The 24,811-nt window shown below is 40.0% G+C and overlaps 2 protein-coding genes across 2 annotated transcripts in view; one reads left to right on the top strand and one right to left on the bottom strand.

Moving 5' to 3' along the window:
• The window catches only part of polr3e (polymerase (RNA) III (DNA directed) polypeptide E), a 16,009-nt gene extending 6,176 nt beyond the window's left edge, over positions 1 to 9,833 (top strand). Inside the window, exons 10-21 of the mRNA XM_037691157.1 lie at positions 592 to 677; positions 862 to 906; positions 999 to 1,090; positions 2,812 to 2,932; positions 3,020 to 3,101; positions 3,218 to 3,277; positions 3,426 to 3,583; positions 3,705 to 3,766; positions 3,856 to 4,304; positions 7,838 to 7,915; positions 8,655 to 8,777; positions 8,871 to 9,833. Coding sequence (XP_037547085.1) covers positions 592 to 677; positions 862 to 906; positions 999 to 1,090; positions 2,812 to 2,932; positions 3,020 to 3,101; positions 3,218 to 3,277; positions 3,426 to 3,583; positions 3,705 to 3,766; positions 3,856 to 4,304; positions 7,838 to 7,915; positions 8,655 to 8,777; positions 8,871 to 8,927 — 1,413 coding nt within the window. The 3' untranslated portion in view covers positions 8,928 to 9,833. The remainder of the gene's footprint in view (positions 1 to 591; positions 678 to 861; positions 907 to 998; positions 1,091 to 2,811; positions 2,933 to 3,019; positions 3,102 to 3,217; positions 3,278 to 3,425; positions 3,584 to 3,704; positions 3,767 to 3,855; positions 4,305 to 7,837; positions 7,916 to 8,654; positions 8,778 to 8,870) is intronic.
• Positions 9,834 to 12,061: 2,228 nt separating this feature from the next.
• On the bottom strand, positions 12,062 to 20,418 carry LOC119423747 (cerebellar degeneration-related protein 2-like). The gene is made up of 6 exons (XM_037691156.1): positions 20,210 to 20,418; positions 19,292 to 19,404; positions 18,042 to 18,190; positions 17,793 to 17,963; positions 12,910 to 13,129; positions 12,062 to 12,778 (listed from the first exon to the last, which is right to left on the bottom strand). The coding sequence occupies exons 1-6, from the start codon at positions 20,289 to 20,291 to the stop codon at positions 12,224 to 12,226; spliced, it is 1,290 nt and encodes a 429-aa protein (XP_037547084.1). The 5' UTR covers positions 20,292 to 20,418; the 3' UTR covers positions 12,062 to 12,223.
• Positions 20,419 to 24,811: the final 4,393 nt, after the last annotated feature.

Below are 24,811 nucleotides of genomic sequence, written 5' to 3'. Positions count from 1 at the left end.
TACATTAACAGTTCTACTTTAACAGTTCTACATTAACAGTTCTACATTAACAGTTCTACATTAACAGTTCTACAATAACAGTTCTACAATAACAGTTCTACAATAACAGTTCTACAATAACAGTTCTACAATAACAGTTCTACAATAACAGTTCTACTTTAACAGTTCTACTTTAACAGTTCTACATTAACAGTTCTACATTAACAGTTCTACTTTAACAGTTCTACATTAACAGTTCTACAATAACAGTTCTACTTTAACAGTTCTACATTAGCAGTTCTACATTAGCAGTTCTACATTAACAGTTCTACATTAACAGTTCTACATTAACAGTTCTACAATAACAGTTCTACAATAACATCTAAAAAAGTTCAATCTGGTCCTCTGGACATTCAGAAAAACAAAAAACAAAACAAAGCAAAAAAAATATAGAAACGTTTCGTCTCTCATCCAAGAGACTTCCTCAGTCTGAGGTGCTGTTTTCAGCTCAGACAATTAATGATGGGTGTTGGACTGTGTGTTTTTTTGTTTATTAATGTTTTAGTCTGGTAACGTCGCTGCTCTGTTTGCGTTTCTCTTGTTTAAATGCAGGACGGGCGCTCGGAGCATGAAAGGCAGTACCTGTTCTGTCAGTCAGTGGACTCTTCGCAAAATTCTGAGCTGGTCAAAACTCCAAAGTGAGTGTTTAAAAAAAACTATGAACATTTGTTTGATACTTTGGCAGCATGTTTATGTCTCTACAGCTGTAAAGTATTATTGGTTGGGATGAACCTGTTCAGTAGTGACGACCGATTCGTCGGGCTGACATGTATATTTAGACACAATTTTTGTTGCTGCTCAAATTTCCTCCTCTCTTCTCAGGGAGTACTTGACCATGCTGATGCCCCCTCTCACGGAGGAGAAAGTGTAAGCATTCATCACTCTGTTGACAAAAGTTTCTGGATTTGAGAAGGTTGTTGAGATGCATTTCTTCACATGACTGTTCCACTGTGTGTCAGTGCCAAACCAGTCGGTCCAAGTAATGTGCTCTCCATGGCTCAGCTCCGCACCCTGCCGCTGGGAGATCAAGTCAAGACGCTGATGAAGAACGGTAAGCCACAACCGTCAAAGTCCGGCTCACGGTTCTCACATTTTTTGATAATAATGGGTAATAATCCACCACACTTTCAGACACCTGTCAGTTTTGTGTTTGCACTTGCATATTATGCAGATATGTATATTTTAACTAGAGAAATGGCATGCTTATTTCAGAAGAACTTTCTGAAAAACAGCTGAAATTAATTAATGTAGCTGAAATGTAAAAACAAACCTAAATTAGCAGAAGGAAGCAGGAAGAACACATATTTTCTGAATTAGGTTTAAATAAGCAGAAATTATCACAAAAATTGGGACATTAACTTAAAAAAAGCTGCAATTAGCACAAAAAAGCTGAAAAATAACTGAAAAGGCAAAAAGAAGTTTAAACTACCAGAAGGAAGCAGAAAGATCTGAAATGAGCTAAAAAAAAAAAAAGTGGAATTAGCCGAAAAGGCTAAAATTAGCATCAAAAGAGCTAAATAGTAGCTGAAAGTGTAGAAGAAGCTGAAACTAACAGAAAATAGCTGGAAGGAGCATAAGAAGCTGAAATTAGCATAAAGAAGTTAATTCGGCTGAAAGTAGCAGAAATTAACAGGAAAAACTTGAATTTATATGAAAACATCTGAAATTATCTAAAAATCTAGCTGAAAAGTTAAAACAAGCTTAAATTATCAGAAGAAAGCAGAAAGAACATTTTTGCCCAATCATGCTGAAAGAAGCAGAAATTAGCACAAAAAAGTGGAAATTATCTTAAAAAGCTGAAATTAGCAACAACAACAACAAAAAAAAAACTGTTGGAAAAGTAGCTAAAACATCAGAAAGAAGTTTAAGTAACCAGAAGGAAGTGGAGAGCGTTTTTTTTTTTTTTTTTTCTGAATTGGGATGAAAAAAGTTTGAATTATTGCAAAAAATCTGGAATTAGATGAAAAGTTAAAATTCACATAAACAGCTAAACAGTAGCTGTAATAGCAGAAAAAGCTGAAACTTACAGGAAAAAGCCATAAAGAGTGTAATAAGCTGAAATTAGTAGAAAGAAGATATAATAATAATAATAATACTTTATTTATAAAGCCCTTTAAAACAACCACAGCTGCAACAAAGTGCTGTACATATAAAATCAAGAACATTCAAACACATAAAACTGTTGTTAAAACATTAAGATCAATAAAAACGGTGCAGAGCAAATTCAGTCTGTGCTAAAAGCCAGTGAGTAAAAATGTGTTTTTCAAAAAGTTTTAAAAATGGACAGTGAAGGGGCTCGTCTGATGAGAAGAGGGAGATCGTTGTGTTTTAGTTCTGTTGTAGTTGGCAGAAAGAATCTAAAAAGGATCACAAAACAGCTGCAAAAACAGCTGAAAGTAGCTGAAAAAAAGGTTAAATTTGCACAAGGAAGTTGAAAGAAGCTGAACCAGAACAAAATGTGAAAGGAACAGTAAAAGGTTGTAAACACATGTAAATATTTGAAGGATGTAAAATGAGCTCTGTTCATTTTCTATGAGAGAAAAAAAATGGTAGAAAAGGCTAAATATTTCAAAAAGCTAAAGCTGCACCAATACCAAAGCAGGATTGTCCTGAACGAGCTGAACCTTGCGATTTATTATTTTGTTGAAATGGCACAAAAATTGTGGAACGAGAATCGCGCCAAAAAATGTACGGAAGAAAAATGGATCACAATCGTGTGAACGCTTCATAAACATTCACACTATTAACTTGTGTCGCAATTTGTCTCTGCAGTCAAGGTGATGCCGTTTGCCAACCTGATGGGTCTGCTGGCCTCTGGTATCGACCAGACCGCGGTGCTGCGCTGCATTCAGCAGGTGGCGCTGCTGGTTCAGGGAAACTGGGTTGTAAAGAGGTGAGGGACTCGTGTTACGATTGTAAAGAGGGTCTGCATCGCTCACGATCAGACTAGTTTCTAACAGACTGATGTTTTTGTCTCCAGCGATGTTCTGTATCCTAAGAACACTTGCAGCGCTCACAGCGGCGTCCCTGCTGAAGTCCTCTGCCGTGGCAGAGACTTTGTGGTGAGCTGTCCCTCGTTTTCATCTGTTGTTAAAGTGACTCTGGATAAAATCAGCGTCGGTGTCCGTTGTGTTGTTTATTTTACAGTCAGAGTAAATCAGTGTTCATTTTCCTTCAGATGTGGAGGTTCACACAGGAGCGCTCCGTGATGCGAAAAGAAATTACTTCCATCATCAAAGTGAGAAGCAGTTTGAAACTAAGCGATTTTCTAACACTTTTTTTATTTTAATGTGTTAAATTGCTTCTCAGGTGCCTCAAACACTTGTTTTGGCACGCCTCTGCAGCTTTCAGTTAATTCGGGTACTGCTTCCCTCTCGCTCCATTAGCTTCCTCCTGAGGATGTGAAGGAGTTCCTCGAACACGTGGCGGCTCCTCGGGTCAACCGTGGCTGGGAGTTCCTGCTGCCGACCGATGCGGACTTCGTCAAGAAGCACCCAGATATCGCCCACAGGCAGCAAATGCTGTGGCTTGGTATCCAAAGCAAGTAGGTTTCAAGACGAGTTTTATTTTACTGAGTATTTCAGTAGGACTTTCATAGTTTTACATGTTTTTCAAATACCTCGTGTATTGTAGAAAATTATAAATGTATATTTTTTCCTCAAAAGGTTGGAAAAGGTTTTTAATCTCTCAAAAGAAGATTTTGTGCCAAAGAATGCCCCACAACCAGGTAAATAGGAGTTTTGTTAATTATAACCTGCTAGTTTTTAATATTTCCTCCTTTTGAATCTAATCCGAGCGGTTTTCTGCGTTCTCTAGAGCCGGTCCACATCAGCGGGGAGCAGCGTCTGAGGATGGCTCAGGAGCGAGCACAAGAAAAGCAGACGTCGCTGCAGCGGGACCTGGATGTCAGGCGTGCAGGAAGCGGCGTCCAAATCAATCAACAGCCTGTAAGCAACAGGGAGGACGAGCCAGTGGACACCTCCTCTGTCCCCAACGGCTCTGTTAATGGTTACCCTGGTGCCGCCTCCCCAGGCTCGGATCTCGCTAACGGAGGGAGCCCCTCCAGCACGCTGTCCCTGGAGCTGCAGGACTTTGTGTTAAAGACTTTCCGGAAACATTTTGTGCTGACGCTGAACGAGCTAAAGCGGCTGTTCAACCTCCACCTAGCCTCCATGTCGGCGGGACAGAGCGTCCTTCGCTCCATGTCCGACCACGTGCTGCAGGACGCCGTGCTGCTCTGCCGCTGCAAACAGATCATGGTGCCTGTGAGTCATCCGTCATGGAAGTTCGCCTTTTAATTTACAACACGTGCTCCTCTTTTCCGATCCAGATTATTTTTAGCAACATTTTAAACGTAAAACTCTACACCCCGTTAAGGATACCAAACTTGGGGTGGGTGATATGGCTCAAACATAATATCGTGATATTTCAGAGCATTCTGGCGATAACGATACATTTTGTGATATAACACAAACAAATCATAGTTATTCATTTGACAAGATTAACTTGTTGCTTTGCAGTATTATATAAAAACTAAAAAAAACAAGGGTTACTGAAATTACTTTTATTTAGTAAAGTATTCCGTCTGAAAGTATAAAAATAAAAATGATCCTTCTGTTATTTAGATTGAGTAAGTCTGCACAACGATCAACAAAATCCACCACAAAACTTTTAAGTGCTGCAGTTTTCAAATAAACTAAATAAAATGAAAGCCTTTTATCTGTTGAGCATAAATGTACGCTACAATAACATGTTGCCTTTAATGAGCTGTGTAAATGCGCCGTTTGTACCGGCAGTTTTCGAGCTGGGGGGAGTGGGGGGTTTCAGCGTGAGGGACGAAGCAGCGTGAGGGACGCCCGTCAATCTGTTGCGGAAGCACGATCCGTAGTGTACTTCACCGGATCACTGTTGTTTATGAATAAACACTGTCTTAATTTACTTAGAAAAGTACGTGCTCTATCTGCACTGATCTTCACTTTATGCCACTTTGATTTCCGTCACAAATCATTGGTTAAGATGATCTGCGACGCATTAGACGTGACCCCCAGCCTGGGCTGAATGACAAAAACCCTGCAAGATGCAGAATGAAGTATTTCCATGGTGAAGCTGCACATCATTTTAACCATGACGCAGTGATTTTAACGGAAATACGAGCGGCGTACTTAAGCAACATGAAAATCGGCGGAGATAGAGCACATACTTTTATAAGTAAATTAAGACGGTTCTTATTCATAAACTGAATTATACCAGTACATTTTCCTTAATCTAGCATATTGAACGGTGATCTGCGCGACCCGGAATTATTCCTTTTAGCGCGTGCACAAATGAGCGACCCTATGGATCGGGTTCTGTAACAGATCGGGGAATGACAATGCCTTTAGCTTTTTAGCTAGCTAGTATTGCGCGCAGCTAGCTTAGCGTTACGCCAGTATCGACGGGGCGGTTCGGTAGTTGGGCGCACTCGGTTCTGTTAATGGGGCGGGGTGCCCCGCTTGTAAAATAATATGGGAAACACTGACGGAAACACTGACGTATTTACGCCATGAAATTAGCATATCATGATATAATTATTATTTTTTTTACCGGTATCATCGTGAACGATACGATACGACCCAGCCCCATATCAAACACCTCCTGAGTGACCAGTTTAGTTTGAGCTTGTTAGAAGCAGAGATATACAGAATAATTTGTCTGCTTTTTATTCAAGATCGTTTTTGAGAACGGAAACGAGTCGTGGACGAGCGAGAACAGACAAACGGACCTGCTGCTGCTGCAGGATGTGGAAACATCAAAGCCGCACAATCGGGCTGCAATTCTTATTTAACGTCGTACTAAGCAACAGGAAGAAACACGCCTGACTCACAAAAAAACCACTTCCTTTGTTCAGAAAACGCAGCAAAATAACGTAAATGATCAATAATATATGTAGATTATTAAATGTTGCATCAGTAGAGCTGGTATCAGCTTTATTTATAGAGCTCTTTAAACACCCACAGGACCAAAGTGCTGTACACATAATGAAACAATCCGGTAATAAAAAGTGATTAAAAGTCATCATCTCGGATGGTGTCAAAGGCCATGGAGAAGAGATGGTTTTAAGAAGGGATTTAAAATGAGACAGGGAAGAGGTGTCTGATGTTTACGGGAAGGCCGTTCCACAGTTTAGGAGCTGCCACAGCAAAAGCTCGGTCTCCTCTGAGCTTACGCTTCATCTTTGGCACACTCAGGAGCAGCTGATCACATGACCTGAGGGACCTGTGGTCACAAGGCGTGGATTACCGTTTCAAAATGTCTTGATCAGAAGTTTAGAAAACAGAACTGCGCATCATCAGATCCTTTTTATATATATATATTTTTCCTTTTTTGTTTCCTAAACTGTAAAATGTCAGACAAAGTTTCAAAGTTTGGTTTGCTGAAATGACTCCGACCTGAGCCGGGACTCTTTGGTCCTCTGGTTCACCCTCAGTTTGGCCTTCGAAGTGTTGAGATTACAACGTTCGGTCCTGGATTAAGATCCGTTTCCCGTCTGTTCTGCCTCTCTTTAAGCACCCCGTGCATCCTGAATAAGGGAATTTCTATCCAGCAGCTTAAATGCGAGTATCGGTTTTCCTGCACAGAATAACGACACTAACGGTCGTTTTTTTTTAAGAAGTTGGAGCACTAAAGCAACGCAGAGCTGGTTCTCAGGTTCCACTCAGGTTCCAGAGGCCACCTGATACCTTTTGTGTGTTTCTACTCTGCATTTGGGCAACGGCTGCTTGTTGGGTGCCATTAGTCCTCTGTATTACTTTCCTTGGGCTGTTTTTTCACACAGGAGAGCTGTTATGGTTTATTTCTGACCCACACCCCCCCCAGAACTAACTCAGTCTTGAGTCTTAAAGACTTTTGGAACCTGTAAGGGAGGGGATGGCCCAGCGCCATCTTTCTTATGCAACAGATTATTAGCTTTAAAGCTAAGCTCTTTACTGCGAGAGGTTAAGCTAGAAGGTTGTAAGCACGCACAGATCAGGGATCAGCTGAGTCTCCCTCCACCTCACTATAAACATCACTGTTTAGATGCCCGGCAGCTCAGAGATCTGTTCAGACAGTGGGTCATTTCTGAAAGGGGGGGGTGTCTGGCTGTCCAGACTGAGGATCAAGGCAACAGGAAGCTCGGATGTTTTGTAGAGAGCGCTTTAAATGTTGTGCGAGTCCAAACCTTGAAGGGCGCCGCCCCAAACATCAGTTCTGTATCAATGTAAAAATCAGGAACATCCACGTTTTGATGTTAAAAACTGCACAAGAAGAACTAAGATCAAAAGAAATGTTCAAGCTGCTGGAAGTGGCTCGTTATGGTCACCTTGGTAACCACACACCTGCGTCTCTCACTCCCTGACTGCCAATGAGCAGAAGACAAAAATTAAACCTCAAGCAGTCATTGTGCAAAAGTTGTTAGTTTACAAATACTTGATGCTGTAGTGGCGAGACGCACGAAAGGAGTCAAAAATCCACGTTTTGTTTTGTACTTGTCCCAGAAATCACGTGGCGTTCATACGTGTGAAGTCCAACTTTCTGCGACCCGTTCAATGTTTCTTCTGTGAGGTCCACTGCAGAGCTCCGAAGACGGCTTGTTTTCTTAAGTGTTTCTACAAAATTACCATTATTGTTATGATGTTTACAATTCATTTCAAAGTTTCACAATAAAATCCAGGGTAAACCTTTGAAAACTCTCAAATAAATAAGAATATGAACAGAGCAGGTAGACTCTTGTAACCGACGGCTTCTTGGTCAGAATTAATTGAGTTTTTGTTACTTTCAGTTTCCTGCTCAGAGCAAAGCAGCTCCAGATGAACAGAAGGTTTTCGGCTTGTGGGAGGCAGGAGACGACTTCGACAAGGTAAACTCTCTCCCCTCTCGGTGGGGAGGATTTTGTAGGAAGCAGTCGCCACAAATTACAAGTTAACTTCAGCAAACTGTGAATTTCACGTGAAAATCAGGCAGCACAGTGTTCAGAATAAAAGCATCAAACGTTCGAGGTGATCAACGGAACATCTCAGCTGCAAACATCTGTACAATAACCAAAACGTTATTAGTTTTTGGAGTTTGTTTTTCTCTAAGACAATGTGGATGTGTTAGTTGTTTTTCCTAAAAGGTCAAAATTACATTATCAGGAAATATTTTTTTTTTTGCATTTTTTTCCTAGGGATGCACAACATTATCGTCATTTTATCGGTATCGGTCGATATTAGCGATAAAGTTAAATATCGGACATCGACCGTTCCATTCAATCAAAATAACTCTCATCATGCGCGCCGTTGAGTTTAGATTTGTGAAAATGCTCAAATTTGCACTGTTCGAGTGTTGTCAGTGTGTTAGAGAGTAAATGTCATGAATAAATGTGACATTAAACATAATCCAAGTTGAAATGTTGCATTTGGTAACAGGCCAAACTGACAAAGAACATGCAGAAAAATGTATTTTAATCCCACAGCAGAGAAAGATATGTAGTCTCTGTAAGTAGGTTTAGGAGGAAAAAATATCTGTATCGGCATCGGTTATCAGCCAAATAAATTTTAACATCGGATATCGACCAAAAATCCAATATCTTGCATCCTTAATTTTTTCTTTTCCTGCAGCATCGTCAGCTGCTCTTCGACTTGTTCGGAAAGAACTACCGAGTTAGGAGGTCCATGATTCAAAGCAGACTGGCTCAGGAGCTCGGAGAACCAACGAAAGCCGAGCTGGATCGGCTGCTTCATGTAAGACTGGAGGCTGAAGCCCCCCCCCCCCTCTCTCTCCCCCCCCCAGTCCTTCTGTTTTCCATCGATCTGAACTGTTCTTTATCGTTTCAGGAGTGCTGCATCAGCTATGCGGGGATGTGGTACCTTAAGGGAACGTTGCAGTCCTGACCCCGACAACCTGCCTCCCTCCTCTTTCACTCACTGACTGACAATCAGATTTTCTCCCACATGTCGGAGGGGGAGGGCAGACGGGACATAAGAGCCGGTCACAGCAGCCGGTTCAAGTCTGAGAGCCGGTGATGGCAGGACAGACGTCGCCCGCTGCTGCTCAGAAGCTTTTCCGACTTTAAAACTGTAAATCGGAGAGAAAACAGGAACTCTGAAAGCTGGAGAGTCTGAAGAAACTGAACATAAAATGAAGAAAGAGTGAAAACACATTTACGGTTTATCATTTGAACATTTCATTGTACTCCTGATGGGTTCCCGTTTTTACTTTCATCCAACCTAAAGGCCTTGAAACAAGGAACATCAGTTTATTTAACTGTCTGATTTTGGTTTAAAATACTTGCTGCACACGGTGATGGGTTAAAAAACAAAGTGGGACAAATACCCAGTTTAGATTAGTTTTAAATGGTTTTTGGGAATGGAGGACCTGGAATCTTTTTCTCTTTCTGTTCATCAGACAGACATTTAGTGATTTATCAACTTTAACAGACTAATTTGTTTGAAGTGGTTGATGCTGCGGGTTTGTTCAAGCTGAACGCAGGTTTTTCTTGGAGCGACTGAAGTTTGGAACAGAACCAATAAAAATGCATTTTGGGATGAAATGTTTTCAGCTCCTAAATAATTAAAAACGGCAGCGCAGGAGCCAAAACTCTGAGCAAAAGGTCGTTTTCATGTTTAGCCTCCATTTAAAGTGTCGGCCTCACAAAATGTTCAAGAAAAAACAAAAAGCTCTGATTTTAGAATATTTAAGAATGAGGTGTGTAATTTATGCTGAATAAAGTAAATAGTTTCTGAAAGCAAGTAGCTCGGGGGCCAGACATCCAGCAATGAAAGTAATTATGTAAATAAACCAAGTTTTACAATGATCTGTTACCTTTTAAATTTATTACATTGCATTGAATCATTAATGCAATAAACAGAACCCAGAAACCCCCCCCCCCCCCCTTTATTTTTTATGAAGTGGGCCTGATTGAAATCATCTACTTGAATAGCCCTTTAATAGAGGTTCATGGTTTTGAGTAAATTTTAAGTCAAAATGGGACAAAAAGTAAATAGACTGAAAAAATACTCAAATATACCAAATATTGAAATAAAGCTTAAAGACTGAAAAAGTGGATTTAATGTAAAACTAAAGCAGAAGATGTTTAGGAGTGGATCAAGGTTGTAACAATCTGGTGTTTTAATAGAAGAAAAACTTTTTTTTTTAAAGTATCAATATCTACCATAAAATATGTATTTAAATTGGGATTTTATTTTAATAGGAAGCATGTAATGTTAGATTTTGAAGTTTTTCATCTCGTAAAACTGATCAAATATGAAAAATGTAAACATTTTGAGTAGGGGTGCCCCAATTTCCTTAATTTTCGTTGATGGGCCGATTCCAATTTTACCGATTTATTAATTTTTTTTAATAGTTTTAACAACAAATGTCTAAACTTTATTTATAATTCAGAGCACTAAGTCTTGGCCAGTTAAAACACGTTTGTATTGTTTCTAGGATGTTGTTCAAGGGTATATTTTTCCATAAAACAAGATTGGAAGATTGAAGGTGCATTGTGACCTTATAACTCCTGACAGTGTCGCTTATAAAACAAAATCTGAAGCGACAGGTCAGACTTTTTGTAAATCGGTGATCGGCCAGAAAACTGCAATCTGTGCACCCCTAATTTTGAGTTGTCTAATCGTCTTCTATAATTGACTTTTTCTCATGACCAGATCCAGCTCCTCTGCAAACCTTCACGTCTCAACTCGTCTTCTTTTTAAACCATTTCTTAAGGTTTTAGATGATTCTGTGTCATTTTCCAACAAATTTTGCCAACGTTCCTTTAATCCCAACAGAATTCCACGACGAACAAGCGTCGACTCGAAACAAATCCTCAAAGAAAGACAGAACTGCAGAGATGACTTGCTTCGTGTTTTATGGCTCAGCGCAGCAACGTTTCACAAACAAGATCATTCAGATCGATTTCTAGCAGACGAACAACAAGCGACGCTGATGACGCGTTTCTAAAGTGTGATGCAACAAACGAACATAGACGTGCACATTTTCAGCTCAACAAGGAGTCAGTGAACGCAGCACAAACGCTGCCGCGTCATCAATTACCTGGAGTCGTTCGTAACGTTCATTTCACAACCTTCAGTCACAGAGTGCTGAAATATCACAATACTCAAGTTTACTTTCACAAACACTATTTGCATTTAAATACTGGATCGATTGTTCCTACGGCCTAAAAATGAACTTTTTATCAATGCACAATAAATAAATTATAAATCAGATGCACTAGAATTATTATTTTCTATTAACTTTATTCTTTTAATGGATCATGGACCGTTTGTTTTTCCCTTTTCTTGTCCTTTCTGCATCATTTTCAGCGACAAACTGAGCACAACCTGCTCATTAAGTCAAAAGGTGAAGTTCTTTTTGAGACTGATTTAATCAAAAATGGCTCCAAATCAATTCAACCCAAGTTAATTAGATTATTTTTGTTATTTTTAAGCCTCTCCGTTTATGAAAACCGCTAAATATCTCATGAACCACTGGCGAGATTTTAACCAAGCTATCGCAAATTAATCACTGGATGTAATTCTACAGCTGATTATCTTATGGAGTCAACTTGATTCAAGATGGCCGCCACAGCAGAGCATCTTAATAAACACGCACAAAAAGCTATAACTGAATTTTACAGATGAGCTCAAACTTGGTGTGGTAGTAGCCGAGGGTCATCCTCAACACATTTCTCTGAGAACAGCAATTTTCTTCAAGTCTTGGCATTAACTTTTGGAGTCAACACGGTTTGTCTGTTAGCAAAATATCTCAATAACCACTAGATGAATTGTAATGAAACTCGCAGAAAGAGATAACTGGATGTTTATCTATAACGGATTGATTTTTGGAGTCAACCTGATACAAGATGGCCGCTACAGCTGATCCAACATATACAGAAACGGCTGTAGCTCGGTGAATTTTACAGATGTTGAGCTAAAACCTGGTGTGGTAGTAGCTGAGAGTCGTTAGCACTACATACTCTGAACTCCAGCTTCTGAGAGGAAGACGGATGATTTCCCTAAAAGGTTTCCTTGGTTCTGAGCGGAGCTGTGAGGTAGACTGCAGAGGCACTGGTGGATCTGTGCAAAACGAAACACATCTGTAACATCAGCTGGTTTTCTGTAGCCCCCTCTTTCTAAAAGAAGTCTTCCTGGAAATTTGTTCCAGGCGATAATAATTAATGTGAAGCAGCTCAGGGTCTCCCTCGGTTTTTATTCAGGTCTTCTTTAGTTTTCTGAATGCGCGAGAAGATTTTCCTGAAAAGTTCTTTATACTCCGGCTGGTGACGGCCGTCCTCCGAGTCCTCCTGAGCTGCAGCGACTCCTGAGGCCTCCAGAGGCTTGAGGCCCGGCCCGGCCACCTCCTCCCCCGGCTGGCAGCGCCGCAGCAGCTCCTCGTACTTCACCTGCAAGGCGCTGTACTGAGCGTCGACTTCGTTGAGCAGCGAGATGCCGCGGTACTTCACCACCTCGGCGCGGCGCACGCAGGAGCATTCGTGGTCGTAAAGCCCGTCGGGGGAGTCGGGCGCCTGCGCGGCCCTCATCAGCCGCTCGCTGGCCCAGCGCTTCAAGATGGCCGGGCTTCTGGCGGCGGCGGGCTCTCCTGCGCTCTCCTCCTCGGGGTTGAGGAGCAGCGAGTGCGGCAGCAGGCTGTGGATGAAGCCCGACCGGGTCGATCTGGAGGAAGACTCCGACTTCCAGAGCTGACGAAGCTCCTCGGCTTCATGTTCCAGCTCGGACACTCGAGCCTGACGGAAACGCAAGAATGAGAAGTTCAAATGGAGAGAAATAACAAAAACTGTCAGAGAGAGAATATAAATTAAAGGAACTCGGGGGGGACAAGGGGGGACGATGACGCTGCTGAAACTTGTCCTCTGACCTGGCACCACTCCATCCCGGCTAACTGTTGCTCCAGCGTTGCGTTTTCCATCGCCAGCAGCTCGGCTTCTCGTTCGGCCTCCTCGCGGCGAGCGCGCTCGGCGGCGAACTGAGTCTGCAGGGTGCGGAGCGACTGCTGCAGCGACGCCTGCTCCTCGTCGTGCCACGAAGCAGCGGAGGACTCGAGGTCATCGAAGCGTTCGTCGGGATCGCCGTCAGAGCTGCACAGAGGAGTCAAACGTTAAAAATCCACCTTGGATAAAACACAAACTCTTCACATTTTCTTTTATTTAGTTCATTTATTCTGCTTTAGTTGAAGTTTACGACGACTGTTAAAAGTTTGATTTTATTCACGTGGACTGTAACAGCGCAGTGATTTTCCCTGCTCCTGTTTCTAGATAGATCCACATTTAAAAAAGTTTACTGAAATTCTTTAAATGTATAACAACCGAAGAAAGCTCATTGGCTGACAGGAACCATGTGACACAGCTGAACATGTCTCAGGAAAGTCAGGCGATAATCATTTTAAGCTGTCAGCAAAATATCCTATAAGCCAGTCAGTCCTACAGACATAAAAACATGGATGATCATTCATTTTCTGCTTTTAAACGCAGACAAGACTGATGTTTTAGTTTTTGGACGTGAGCATCTTAGGAATTAATTCTTCAGTCGTCCACCCTCAGTTGGTATTAATCTGGCCTCCAGCTCTAATATTAAAAATCTTGGTGTTTTTGATCAGGACACGTCTTTTATCCCCCACATTAAAAACGTTACTAGAACCGCCTTCTTTCACCTGCGTAATATAATTTCCCTCTGGGATTAATAAAGTATTTTTGAATTGAATTGCATTTGTAATATCACTAACATTAGAAACATCTAAAAATGATGCAGAAAAAACTGGTCCATGCATTTGTCACGTCTACACTGGACTATTGCAATGGTTTATTATCTGGGTGTCCAAATACTTCTTTAAAACGTCTTCAGTTGATCCGAAATGCTGCTGCCAGAGTCTTAACTGGAGTTAGTAGGAGAGATCATATCTCTCCAGTTTTAGTTTCTCTCTATTGGCTCCCTGTCAAATCCAGAATTGAATTGAAAATCCCACTTCTAACCTACAAAGCCCTCAACAACCTAGCTCCATCTTATATTACAGATATTATTGTTCCACATTTTCCTAACAGAGCGCTTCATTCTCAGACTGCAGGCTTACTTGTGGTTCCTGGAGTTTCCAAAAGCAGAATGGGAGGAAGATCTTTCAGTTATCAGGCTCCTCTCTTGTGGAACCAACTTCCAGTTTCTGTCCGTGAGGCCGACACATTGTCCAGTTTTAAGACTTTCCTTTTTGATAAATCCTATAGTTAGGATTCTTGGGTTTCCTAAGCTATCCCTTAGTTCTGCTGCTATAGGCTTAGGCTACTAGAGGAACAAACTGACCACATTTCCTCTCTTTGCTGTTGCCTTTACTTGCTCTACTCTACCCGTTTGTATTTGTAATTATTTATATCTTAACATGTTTTTTTTGTCTTTCCTCCTATAGAAAGTAAACCTGGACCTGCCGTTCTGTGTTTGTTTCTACTTCCTGTCCTCTCAAACCTGAGCCGGTCGAAGCAGATGGCCGCTCGTCCTGAGCTGGATTCTGCTGGAGGTTTCTTCCTGTTAAAAAGGGAGTTTTTCCTTTCCACCGTTGCCTTTGTGCTCGCTCAGGATGGGAGACTGTGACAAAGTGAAGCTTCAACACAATCTGCTGCTTCCTTAGATAACTTTTACTAATTGTCTTTTTTATGTATATGAATATTTTTGTTCAGTGCCCTGAGACGACTTCCGTTATGACTTGGTATATATAAACTGAATTGAATCAATTAACTTTTGGAGCCAACATAATTCAAGATGGCCGCTGCAACTAATCAGCCCTACCAAACAAAAATGGCTACTACTCAGTTAATTTTACTGATACTGAGCTAAAATTTAGCATGGTGGTAGCCGAGAGTCCTCCCCAACATAAACTCTGAGCACAAACACAATGAAATCAACAAAAAGTTTTCAGCATCAATTTTTGCTTCAGTCCAGTTTGTGTCCACAACCCAAAGATATTTAGTCGACTTTCATGAGACTGAAGGCCAAAAAAAATAAATAAATAAATCAAATTTAAGAAAACTGAATCATTTTTACTAAATTATTCAAACCAGTTATCACTTATTAAAATAGCTGGGCCTTATTTTATTACTGAGTAACTAACTGGATGATTGTTACCTGTTTATTTCCATCAGATATTCCTGTCTAATGTTATATAAACACCTAATCTGTGATTAAGCAGGCAAAACAAAGTGAAAGGTGACGGGAAGTGCACACGCAGGTTTAAAAGGTCAAAGTTCGTGAGCCAAATTTAACGTTAGCACACCGAGGCTGTTAAGAATGACGCAGGACAATACAAAAATAATATTCCAACATGCCAATTCATTAGATTGAAACTTGTTTTTGTCCAAAAGAAGACAAGAAGAGCAACAAGCAGAGAAAATGTCCCTAATCAGGAAGCCGAGGTGATTAGATTAAAATCAATCCGCCTCATGTCTGTGACCCTCGGCTCAGACTTTGGCCTCTTTCCTTCCAACCTGATCCAGAACGCCGCACTCTGACTGTAGACGCTGCCGTCATGCCCTTATCAGCAAGACTTCCACGCAGCGGTGTCAAACTGGGGCTAAATAAAAAAAAAACATTTCAAACCACGGTCCAGTTACTATGGAGGATGGAAAGTGACAAAATAAATAAATACATAATACATACATAACATCATCATCAACTTTATTTATAAAGCGCTTTAACACAGCCACAGCTGAAACAAAGTGCTGAACATCAGTTAAAAACAAGAAAAGAGCATAAAAACAAAGCTACAAAGCCAAGCACACAGCGAACTAACAATTAAATGTATCAATTAAATACATCATTAAATATACAATTATTAAATACACCATTAAATAATGAAATGTACCTTTTAAATTATTTATTTATTTAATTAATTTCGTCACCTTCCACCCTCCAGTGACACCATGTTGTCAGTCTCACTCGTGGGCGGGACTAACCCTAACCCTGACGCCTGATTGGCTGCTTCTCACAGCAAGTGAAGACAAATCAACCACAGATAATCGATCGAGCCACAGGCCAGAAAATATATTCCGAAACTTTAAGAAGCGGTAATTGTGTTTACGTATATTTGGATGAAACCTTTTTTCATACCGTGAATGTAAAGAAGAAGACGCGCTCTTACGAGAAGCAGCAAATTTAAACAAAGAAGCTCCACAGTCGGACCTACGGCCCGATGCAGCAACGTGGATCGCAAATCCCGGCCTGTGTGCAAGGTTAGACATATTGTATGAACTTGGGGTAATGCTAGGCCTGTCGCAATAAATCAATTAATCGCATGATAAATGAAAATTATCGACCTCATTTTCATTTATCGGCTTTATCTTTTCTACGTCTGTCTCTTTTCTACTGACGACACGGCTCAACTCTGGTGCCCTTCACTGACCCCTCCCTTTCTCTTTAAAATCTGTTTTAACCGTCCAAAATTGCATTTTTGGACCATTAAAAGCAGCTAAGCTGAGAAGCTAAGCTACGAGATAAGCTAACAGGCCAACCTCGGGGAAAAAACCTCCGTCTTGTCAAAGCTCCAAAATTCACGGTTGCAACCCGTGCCTTTGTTTAAGAAGTTGTTTTTCTCTGCAAAAAGAAGCTGAGAACTTGTTTACTGATTTTTTTTGTTAAAAGCTTTGTGTGAAAAATGCTATGCTAAAGAGCTCAAACCACACGTAGCGTCCGCCATTTTGGGAATGGAAAAGCAGGAACAGAGACAGCCCATGTCACATCAAGGGGCCTCCCTCCCATTTTTCTTAAAGAGGCATGCTGCTCACTCCCTCACTATCCATCCTTCAGTTCAAACAGTCTTATACTGCCACCTAGTGGTCAAAAAAGGTACCACACACAACATTTAAAATTTATTCTTAAACTTAACAATAATTACTAATTATTGTTAAATTTCAAACAATTTTGTTTATCGCAATAATTTCTGAGACGATTAATCGCCCAACAATTTAAAAAAAAATCATGACAGGCCTAGGTAATGCTGATGAAACACGTATGGCTTATATAACAATTTAGGATTTCACATGCTCAGCAGTAGTCCCGCCCTAGTCCCGCCCACTGAGTTTGATGAGTGAGACTGACAGTTGACATAATTTCATGGTGACACACGAGGGTGGAATGTGACAAAATTAAATAATTTAATAAATCATGAAATAAATAAGTTAAATGATGTATTTAATAATTTAATTGTTTACTTAATTATTCAATGATGCATTTGATAATTAAATGATTCATTTCATTATTGTGTTTAAATTTATTTCGTTTTGTCACAGTCCGTCCTCCATAAGTTTCTGTCAAAATGTTATCTCCAGTCAGATACCTGTTTTTGGTGGCAGGCTCCTCCAGAGTTTATTGGTCTCATTTGATGTTCTCAGCTGCTTTTACCACATAAAAGTCAAAGATTAGGGTCAAATTCAAACTACATTTCTTGGTTTCAGAGTCGTCCAGTTGTCTTGAGAAGTTTGCGCTATATAAAGTATGCTGAATTTTAAAGTAAAACGAGGTGACAGAAGTATTATACTTCTGAAATATCATTTTAGGGTCCAGATAAGACGTTAACAAGGGCCATATTTTGCCCCTGGGCCTTGATTTTGACGCATGTGCACTGACAGGATGAAATATGAGTTTTTAGAAGAGGTTTTCAATTGAATCTGTCCAGTTTTTTAGGCTGTAAGTTTAAAAAAAGGACTTTAACTTTGAATATTACGTACAGCCTCACGCTGGTGGAAGGGTGGCGATTATCCTCACCTGAGCATTAGTTGCATTTCCTGTAGGCAGGACACGCTCTGAGAGCTGAGAGGAGACCACCTCTCTCTGTCTGGAGGCGATGGAGGCGAGCGCGGACTCAGCTTCAGCTCGTCCACCTGACGCTGCAGCTCCTCCACCTGCGTCTGCAGCAGCTCCACCGTTTCCGTTAACCTGCCCGGAAAGAAAAGGAAATTCCCATAAAGCTGACATCAAGGAATACTTTATATAGACAGACGTCACTCATCCTACCCCTGGATCTTTTGCTGAGCCGTCCTGTTGTCCAGAACCAGCCTCTGGTTGTTCTGCTCCAGCTCGCGGGCGGTGACGTCGAGCTGCTCGTAAACTTTAGCGTGCTGGTCGTTCACCTGCCTGAGGAGGTCCAACTGCTTCGACAGGTGCTGAGGGATGAAGTCAACAGAGCTTTCATGAATTTAGGGATTTACTAGCTACACAAAGGCAAGAAAACAAAAGAATCAACCATTCAATGTACTAGCCAAATGGTTGCTATGGCGATTCCCGCCCTTAGCTCTTCTTGCTCTTCGTGCCTAGCTGAGCTGCTTCGAATAAAAAGCTATAAAAATAATTTCATCAAACATTTTTGAGCATTAGAAACCTATACTAATAGTTACAAGACAATGTTGTAATTTAATGTAAAATTAGCATTAATTTTTGACTTTTTTAGTACAGTAAATAAACTTGTATATATTAAAGCTGAGGTAAAACAGGCAAAAGTTAGTTGCCATTCTTTATGATGTTTATTAAAAATCTTAAAACTTATAATTCTGAGAATTAGCGAGGAAAAAAGTTGTGCAAAACTTTAATTGTCAGGGAAAATAATTGAGCAATTAGCATTTTAAATCTTGTTAAAAATAACATTTTTTTTAGGGATAAAGAATTACAAAGCATTAAAAAGTTCCTGCCAATCATAGATTTATAATAGAGAAATTAATTTTAAAAAATTAAACTGTAAAATAAATCAAAACATGGCATTTATAAATTAAAGCCTCTATGCTGCATTATTTTTAAATAAAAAACTAGCAACCATTAATGAGGCAATTCTGTTGGCACACCTTCGGTCTCTGATGAGTCCGCTTTACATCAGAACAATTTATCTTATCAGCTGTTGCAAACAGAACATCTTGAAACTCTTTGATCTTATACCACGGGGGAAAACAGTTCCAATCTATCTGTTGGCAAAATATCTCGTGAACCACTGGACGGATTTTATTCAAACTTTCAGGAGTTTATCATTAAAGTGAACATCTACAACTGTTTTCCTTTTGGAGTCAACCTATTTCAAAATGGCTGCCACAGCTTACCGAACTCAGATAACGCAAATATGGCCATAGCTCAGGTAATTTTTCACATATTGAGCTCAAATTTGATGTGGTAGTAGCTGAGGCTCGTCCGTTTTGGTAACGTATCACTAAATGATTGTTTCATGAAGGAAGCAGGGGTTGTTTGGGCTGCAGATCCTCCTGGTTGGATGGAAGCATCACCTCGATCTCCTGCAGCTGCTCCTGGTTGGTGGCGTACATCTGCTGCAGGCCCTGCTCCAGCTCCCGGTTCCTCTCCAGAAGAGACTTCCCGAGTTCTGCAGCCAGCTGCAGATCTGTAGGACCAAAGGTGAGCGGACAACATGTCCAGAGAACAAAAACAAGTGTGAGCACGGGAGTGGTGAGGTTCACAACAAACATATATTAAGCATATATTCAATATAATAATACTCTAATGTCTGAGTGTTAGAATTATATGAAAAGATAAAAACCTCAAACAAAATAAACATATTAACATGAATGTTGGTGTAAAAATGCAAAATGTCAATTTCCAAGCCTAAACTAAAGCAAATAAACAAATATTTAAATAAAAACAACAATCACCACAATAGGATAAAAGAGAGACCTCTACAAGCAGTTTTGTGTGTTGTTAACCTTTAAAAACGGATTTAAATTGTTTTGTCTAAATTAATTTCTTAAAGAGCCACACAGCTTTGTCTCATGAAGCCTCTTTAAAGACAAAATGCATGTAATAGAATGTTTCACACATAACTACAAGGTAAACGCAGAAAATATAGACAAAAATTTGAGCTTTTATTTATTTATTTAATGCTTTGCCGCATATGGGAGTCCTGCTGACTCGTGCTTTTTTTTTTTTTTTTTTTGTTGCACTCAGTTCCAGTTTTATTCAAGAAAATCCCCCAAAAACGACCTTCTTCCACACTAAATGCAAATATAAAAAAAACATGTTATTTTTAAAAAACAACAAATTCCTACCACCAAAGGTCACACATTTAATTATCATAAAACATGATGAAATCAAACAGCTTAATAATAAGTATTTTTCCTATTTGCTTGCAGTTTGACAGCAGAATTAAAAGAAAAATGTTTTTTGTCTAATTGAAGGACATTTTATTTTACCATGCTCCAGGTCCTGCTTGTCGTACCACGGTTCCTCCTCTTTCATCTCAAACTCCTCCTCAACAATCATGTCCGCCAGCATCTTCCGCTCCAACACAAATAAATCCTCTCAGATTAAAAATAAAAACGTTTTCTGTTCGGTCAAAACGCGACAGGAAGAGCAGCCGGCTCCGGTGAGCGCAGCTCCGCGAGACACCGACTCCCTGATTGTGCTCAAAGATGACTTCCGCTCTGGAATTTCAAAATAAAAGTTGAAGCCGGCTTGAACGGAAGGGGAGGGAATTAATTTGTGATTAAATATAAACAATCAACATGAGCTGATGGCTGCTTAGACTAAATCTAAATTGTGCAGAGGCGTTACCAAGGGGGTCTCAGGGGGGGCAATGGCCCCATAAAGTTCGCTCACATCACAAGGTTACCGGTATCTAAGTTCTAGAATTGCGCCGCTCAAGGTGGCTGCATGTTGGAGCAGCTCTGTTACTTTCATCCTGAGATTTTGCTTTTGGAAACTTTAATTCCTCTTTTTCTGGATGTAAATCACATTTTTTGGATGATTGTTTCCTCTGGTATCAGATGCTGTGCAGCTGGAAGGATTTTTACTGAACCCTTTTTTAGTTTTGGATATTTGTTATGATACGTAACCATGGCAACAAGGCAGTTTTCTACAACCAACAGCAGCTGATTAACATCTCAAAAGCTCAAATAATATCTTAACTACAGCCCCATATCTCAAAAGAGTTGAAAAGGATGTTCTGTGGATGCATTCCCATCTACCTGCCAGCTGTGCTCGAGTGCCTGACCACTGAGATCCTGGAACTAGCAGGAAACATGGTTCATGACAGCGGAAGGACAGGATCATCCCTCAACACCTACAGTTGGCTGTCCGCAGCGAAGAGGAGCTCGGCAGACTGCTGGGAGGAGTGGCCATCGCTCTGGGAGGAGTTCTGTCCGCCATTCGGGCGGTCCTACAGCCGGGGGGAACCGAGAGGCCAGCCGAGTCTGGGAGGACAGATCGGACGGCATCTGCAGCCAGTTTCTTAGGATCCACTGTGGGATGGACCTTAGCAGGAGATCCTTCCTGCCTACAGCCATCAGTATCTATAACATCTCTTAATGAAATGAGGATAACGAGTTACAACAACAAATAATTCCACTTTGGGATTAATAAAGTATTTTTGAATTTGAATTTGAATAGTCCCAAACTTCCACATTGCAGTATTTGTAAATAACAGCCTGTAAATGATAACATCACAATAAAACCCTTGAAATTTCGTGGTTTGGTGTCAGAACCCAAAATCAAAAGTATCCACCACCAGAAAGGGTCACCCCTTTAAAAATGGCCTAGAGACATCCCTAAAAATATGAGATTTTCCACTCTTGTCCAAGCGCTAGCTGGAAATATCAAACTTCACAACTAGACAGCTCATGGCTCAAGGATGATACTTATTGATTTCAAGGTCACTGGGTGAAGGTCGCAGGTGACTCCTTTGTTTAAACCAGCACTACGGCTCAGTGGTTAGCAATGTTGCCTCAAAACAAGAAGGTCCTGGGTTCAATCCCCGGTTGGACCTGGGGTCTTTCTGTGTGGAGTTGGCATGTTCTTCCCGTGCTTGTGTGGGTTTTCTCCGGATACTCCAATTTCCTCAAAAACATGCATGTTAGGCTGCCTTCAGGCCTCCCCTGCAAAATGGGGTTTGCCTGGTTAAATAAAGGTTAACAATAAATAAAATTGTCTATGCTCCAGCTTGACATTCCAGCAACTTAGAAATGTCAAACCCTTCGTAATCTAGATTGGTCCTTTTTGACAGTCCACAGTATACTGTCCATGTCCACTCAAATGTTCAGGATAGAAAATGTCCTCAGACTATGGCTCCATGTTGGATCATATTTATTTTATTAAAACCTCTCCCATCAAAGAACCGTGAGCGGTTCTGGTGAGGTCTACAGTTTTGATTATGAAATGATAGTTATCGACAGGCAGCTGCAGTTTTCATGTTCTTACGTGTGTTTTTTTTTTACTGAACTGTTTGTCCATTTACTTTGACACTCGTCAAGAATGACCTTTAACCCCACAGTCGTCTTGTATAAACTTAGCAGACACATTTTTGCGTGAGATAGTCATGATTTGGATTTTGATTTCTCTAAAACTTTACTGATGGACGTATTGTGTATGAACTTGTTTCTTTTAACCTGGCTGTGGTTGTATAGACACAATAAAAACATGTTTTGTAGCTTTTAATTTTCAATTAAAAAACATGCACCGTGCCTACACTTGGACTTTATATTATTTATTGATTTATTTTTGCAGGTCTTATGTTTGAATCAAGTTATTTAAATAAAAAATTTAAATGCTGCTGGTTTTATTGTGTTTTTACTTTGAAGTTCTGACCCTTAATTTCCGGCGCCGACCTGCCTCCCTGACATTTTACATCATTACACCTGGTTCGTGTCCCCATCACCACACGAGGGCGCTGCAGCCCCCTTCCCCCCAAAATAACCCTGCTCCCACAGAAATCAGACCATTTGAACAGCAGTTAAAAGTAAATGTTTATGGTCAAATAAAAAGTGTTAAATATGCTGAGTCATAAAAACAAGTACAAATTTGATTTCATGTTCATTTTCAGCACAAAACAGAGACGTAACGTGCAGAAACGGGAGTATCTCTTGAGTTTATGTTGGCACAAACTATTTTCAGTTTCTTGACACAAAGTTGGTTGAAAAACTGCAAAATCATGTTTATAATCTGTTTTATAGCTACACAACGTGCGCTATACATTTGTAAAAACTATGGAAACAATTTTAACAACTTATTTGCCACTGCAGGCAAATTAATTTATGCTATTTATCGTCATCGTTCATTTTAATTCTCAAACTAATTTAGTAAAGTAGGTTTAAATGCACAAATATAGCATTAGTTCATTACAAGCACATGCTACTTTTTTATTCTTTTAAATCAGACAGAGCTCTTATTTACTAGCAGCATTAAATGTGCAACTTTTTTCTATAATCTTTCAAAAACACAGGTTTATTTTTTTTTAAATTACAAACAAAAATTTTGCAAAAAAGTTTGCAAGTTGGATGGATGGATGGATGAAGGTTGCAGCCCATTGAGAAGAGCTGCAAGTAATAATAATTTAAATTTGTATTTATTTGGATCTCCTTTATTCTAAGTTTCTGCCAACAGTTGGTGGTGCTGTGGTTTTATTTTCTGCTCAGGGACACAAAACCAATCCTAAACACTTTATACAGTTCAGACAAAGAAGACACCCTGAAAACACAAAGATAGTAAATAAATTATTCAATTGAACAGATTAAAAGACATTCATAAGAATATTGTAGCGATCAAATTTTATGATTCGTACAAGCGACTCCTGAGATCTGCAGCCAGATGACGATCCCATTTTTTCTGCAAATAAAATATTTTTATTCGCTTCACATCTATTATTCCTCATGGATGCATCCCAATGTACAAAACATTATTTATTCCCCGTTGTGCATTAGAAGCAGACATGTTTTATTATTATTATTATTACTACATGTGCAGAAAGCAGCTTCTTGGTTTCTGCACCCATGAGGATTTGTTGTTAGTCCCTCCAACAGTATTTTATGGATTTAATCTCGATGCACCTGCAGTGACTCATAACTTGGCTGGAGCTCCAGGTCTCCAGCCTCCACCTCCTCTAAGAGCAAAGTTATTTTTATTAAAGTGCTGACTTTCATGGCTCTGATTTCTCATCCAGAGCTAAAAGTTTCTGTCTATTCTTGGTACAGAAGTCTGCAGGAACAAACGCAGTTTTTGCTCCCGGATACAAATCCAAGCTCACACCAGGCTCGTCTGATCTTTTGTTTTTAATCCAAAATAATATCTATATATATATATATATATATATATATATATATATATATACCGCACATACCCTCATTTCAGAGTTTCATATCAGTGTCTCTAGTAAACAACTGGAAGAAACTCCATCAAACTGCACCATTTAAAATGGTTCAGAAGGACCTTTTATACATTTGATTTCATACTTGTCACAGTTTGTTAAAAAAGTCAGACCAAGGAACACACAAAGCTCGAGAAGCAAAAAGATTTATTACCACAAAATGAAACAAAAAGCTGACATAGCAGCTAGAGAGAACTAAAATACTGGCTGGAGCTGTAGCAGAAACCCAGACAGGGACAACACCAGGCTGTGGGACAGTGAAATTTATTTCAAGGACTAGTTGGTTCAAATTAGATAAAAGGTGAAAGAAAACAGTTGTGACATAAAATACAAATTCATTGTTATAAAAGGTTACTAAAAACAAGAATAAAATTTATGTTAAAGAATGATCAAAGGACAAGTGTTAAAGGCAGAGTCCCTCTAAAAAAGGTTTAAAACAGTTTTCTAGTTCAAATAACTTTTACTGTAAGGTATTTCCTTCAAGTTATTTATCTGTGATTGACTTGCTGAGCTGTTCTGATAAACCTCTGTGATCGATTAGTCACATCTGCTGAGAAGAAGGAGGAGCTCTTGACAACAAAAAAGGTTGAATCATGTCATCTGGACTTCGTTTTTTTGTTAAAAAGAAACGTTTCGCCCCTCATCCAAGAGGCTTCGT

Source organism: Nematolebias whitei, chromosome 17 (genome assembly GCF_014905685.2).
Source record: "Nematolebias whitei isolate Nwh7 chromosome 17, NemWhi1, whole genome shotgun sequence".
NCBI classification, from domain to species: domain Eukaryota; kingdom Metazoa; phylum Chordata; class Actinopteri; order Cyprinodontiformes; family Rivulidae; genus Nematolebias; species Nematolebias whitei.
The sequence above is the reverse complement of the archived record's forward strand: the minus strand, read 5'-3'. Positions and strand labels throughout refer to the sequence as shown.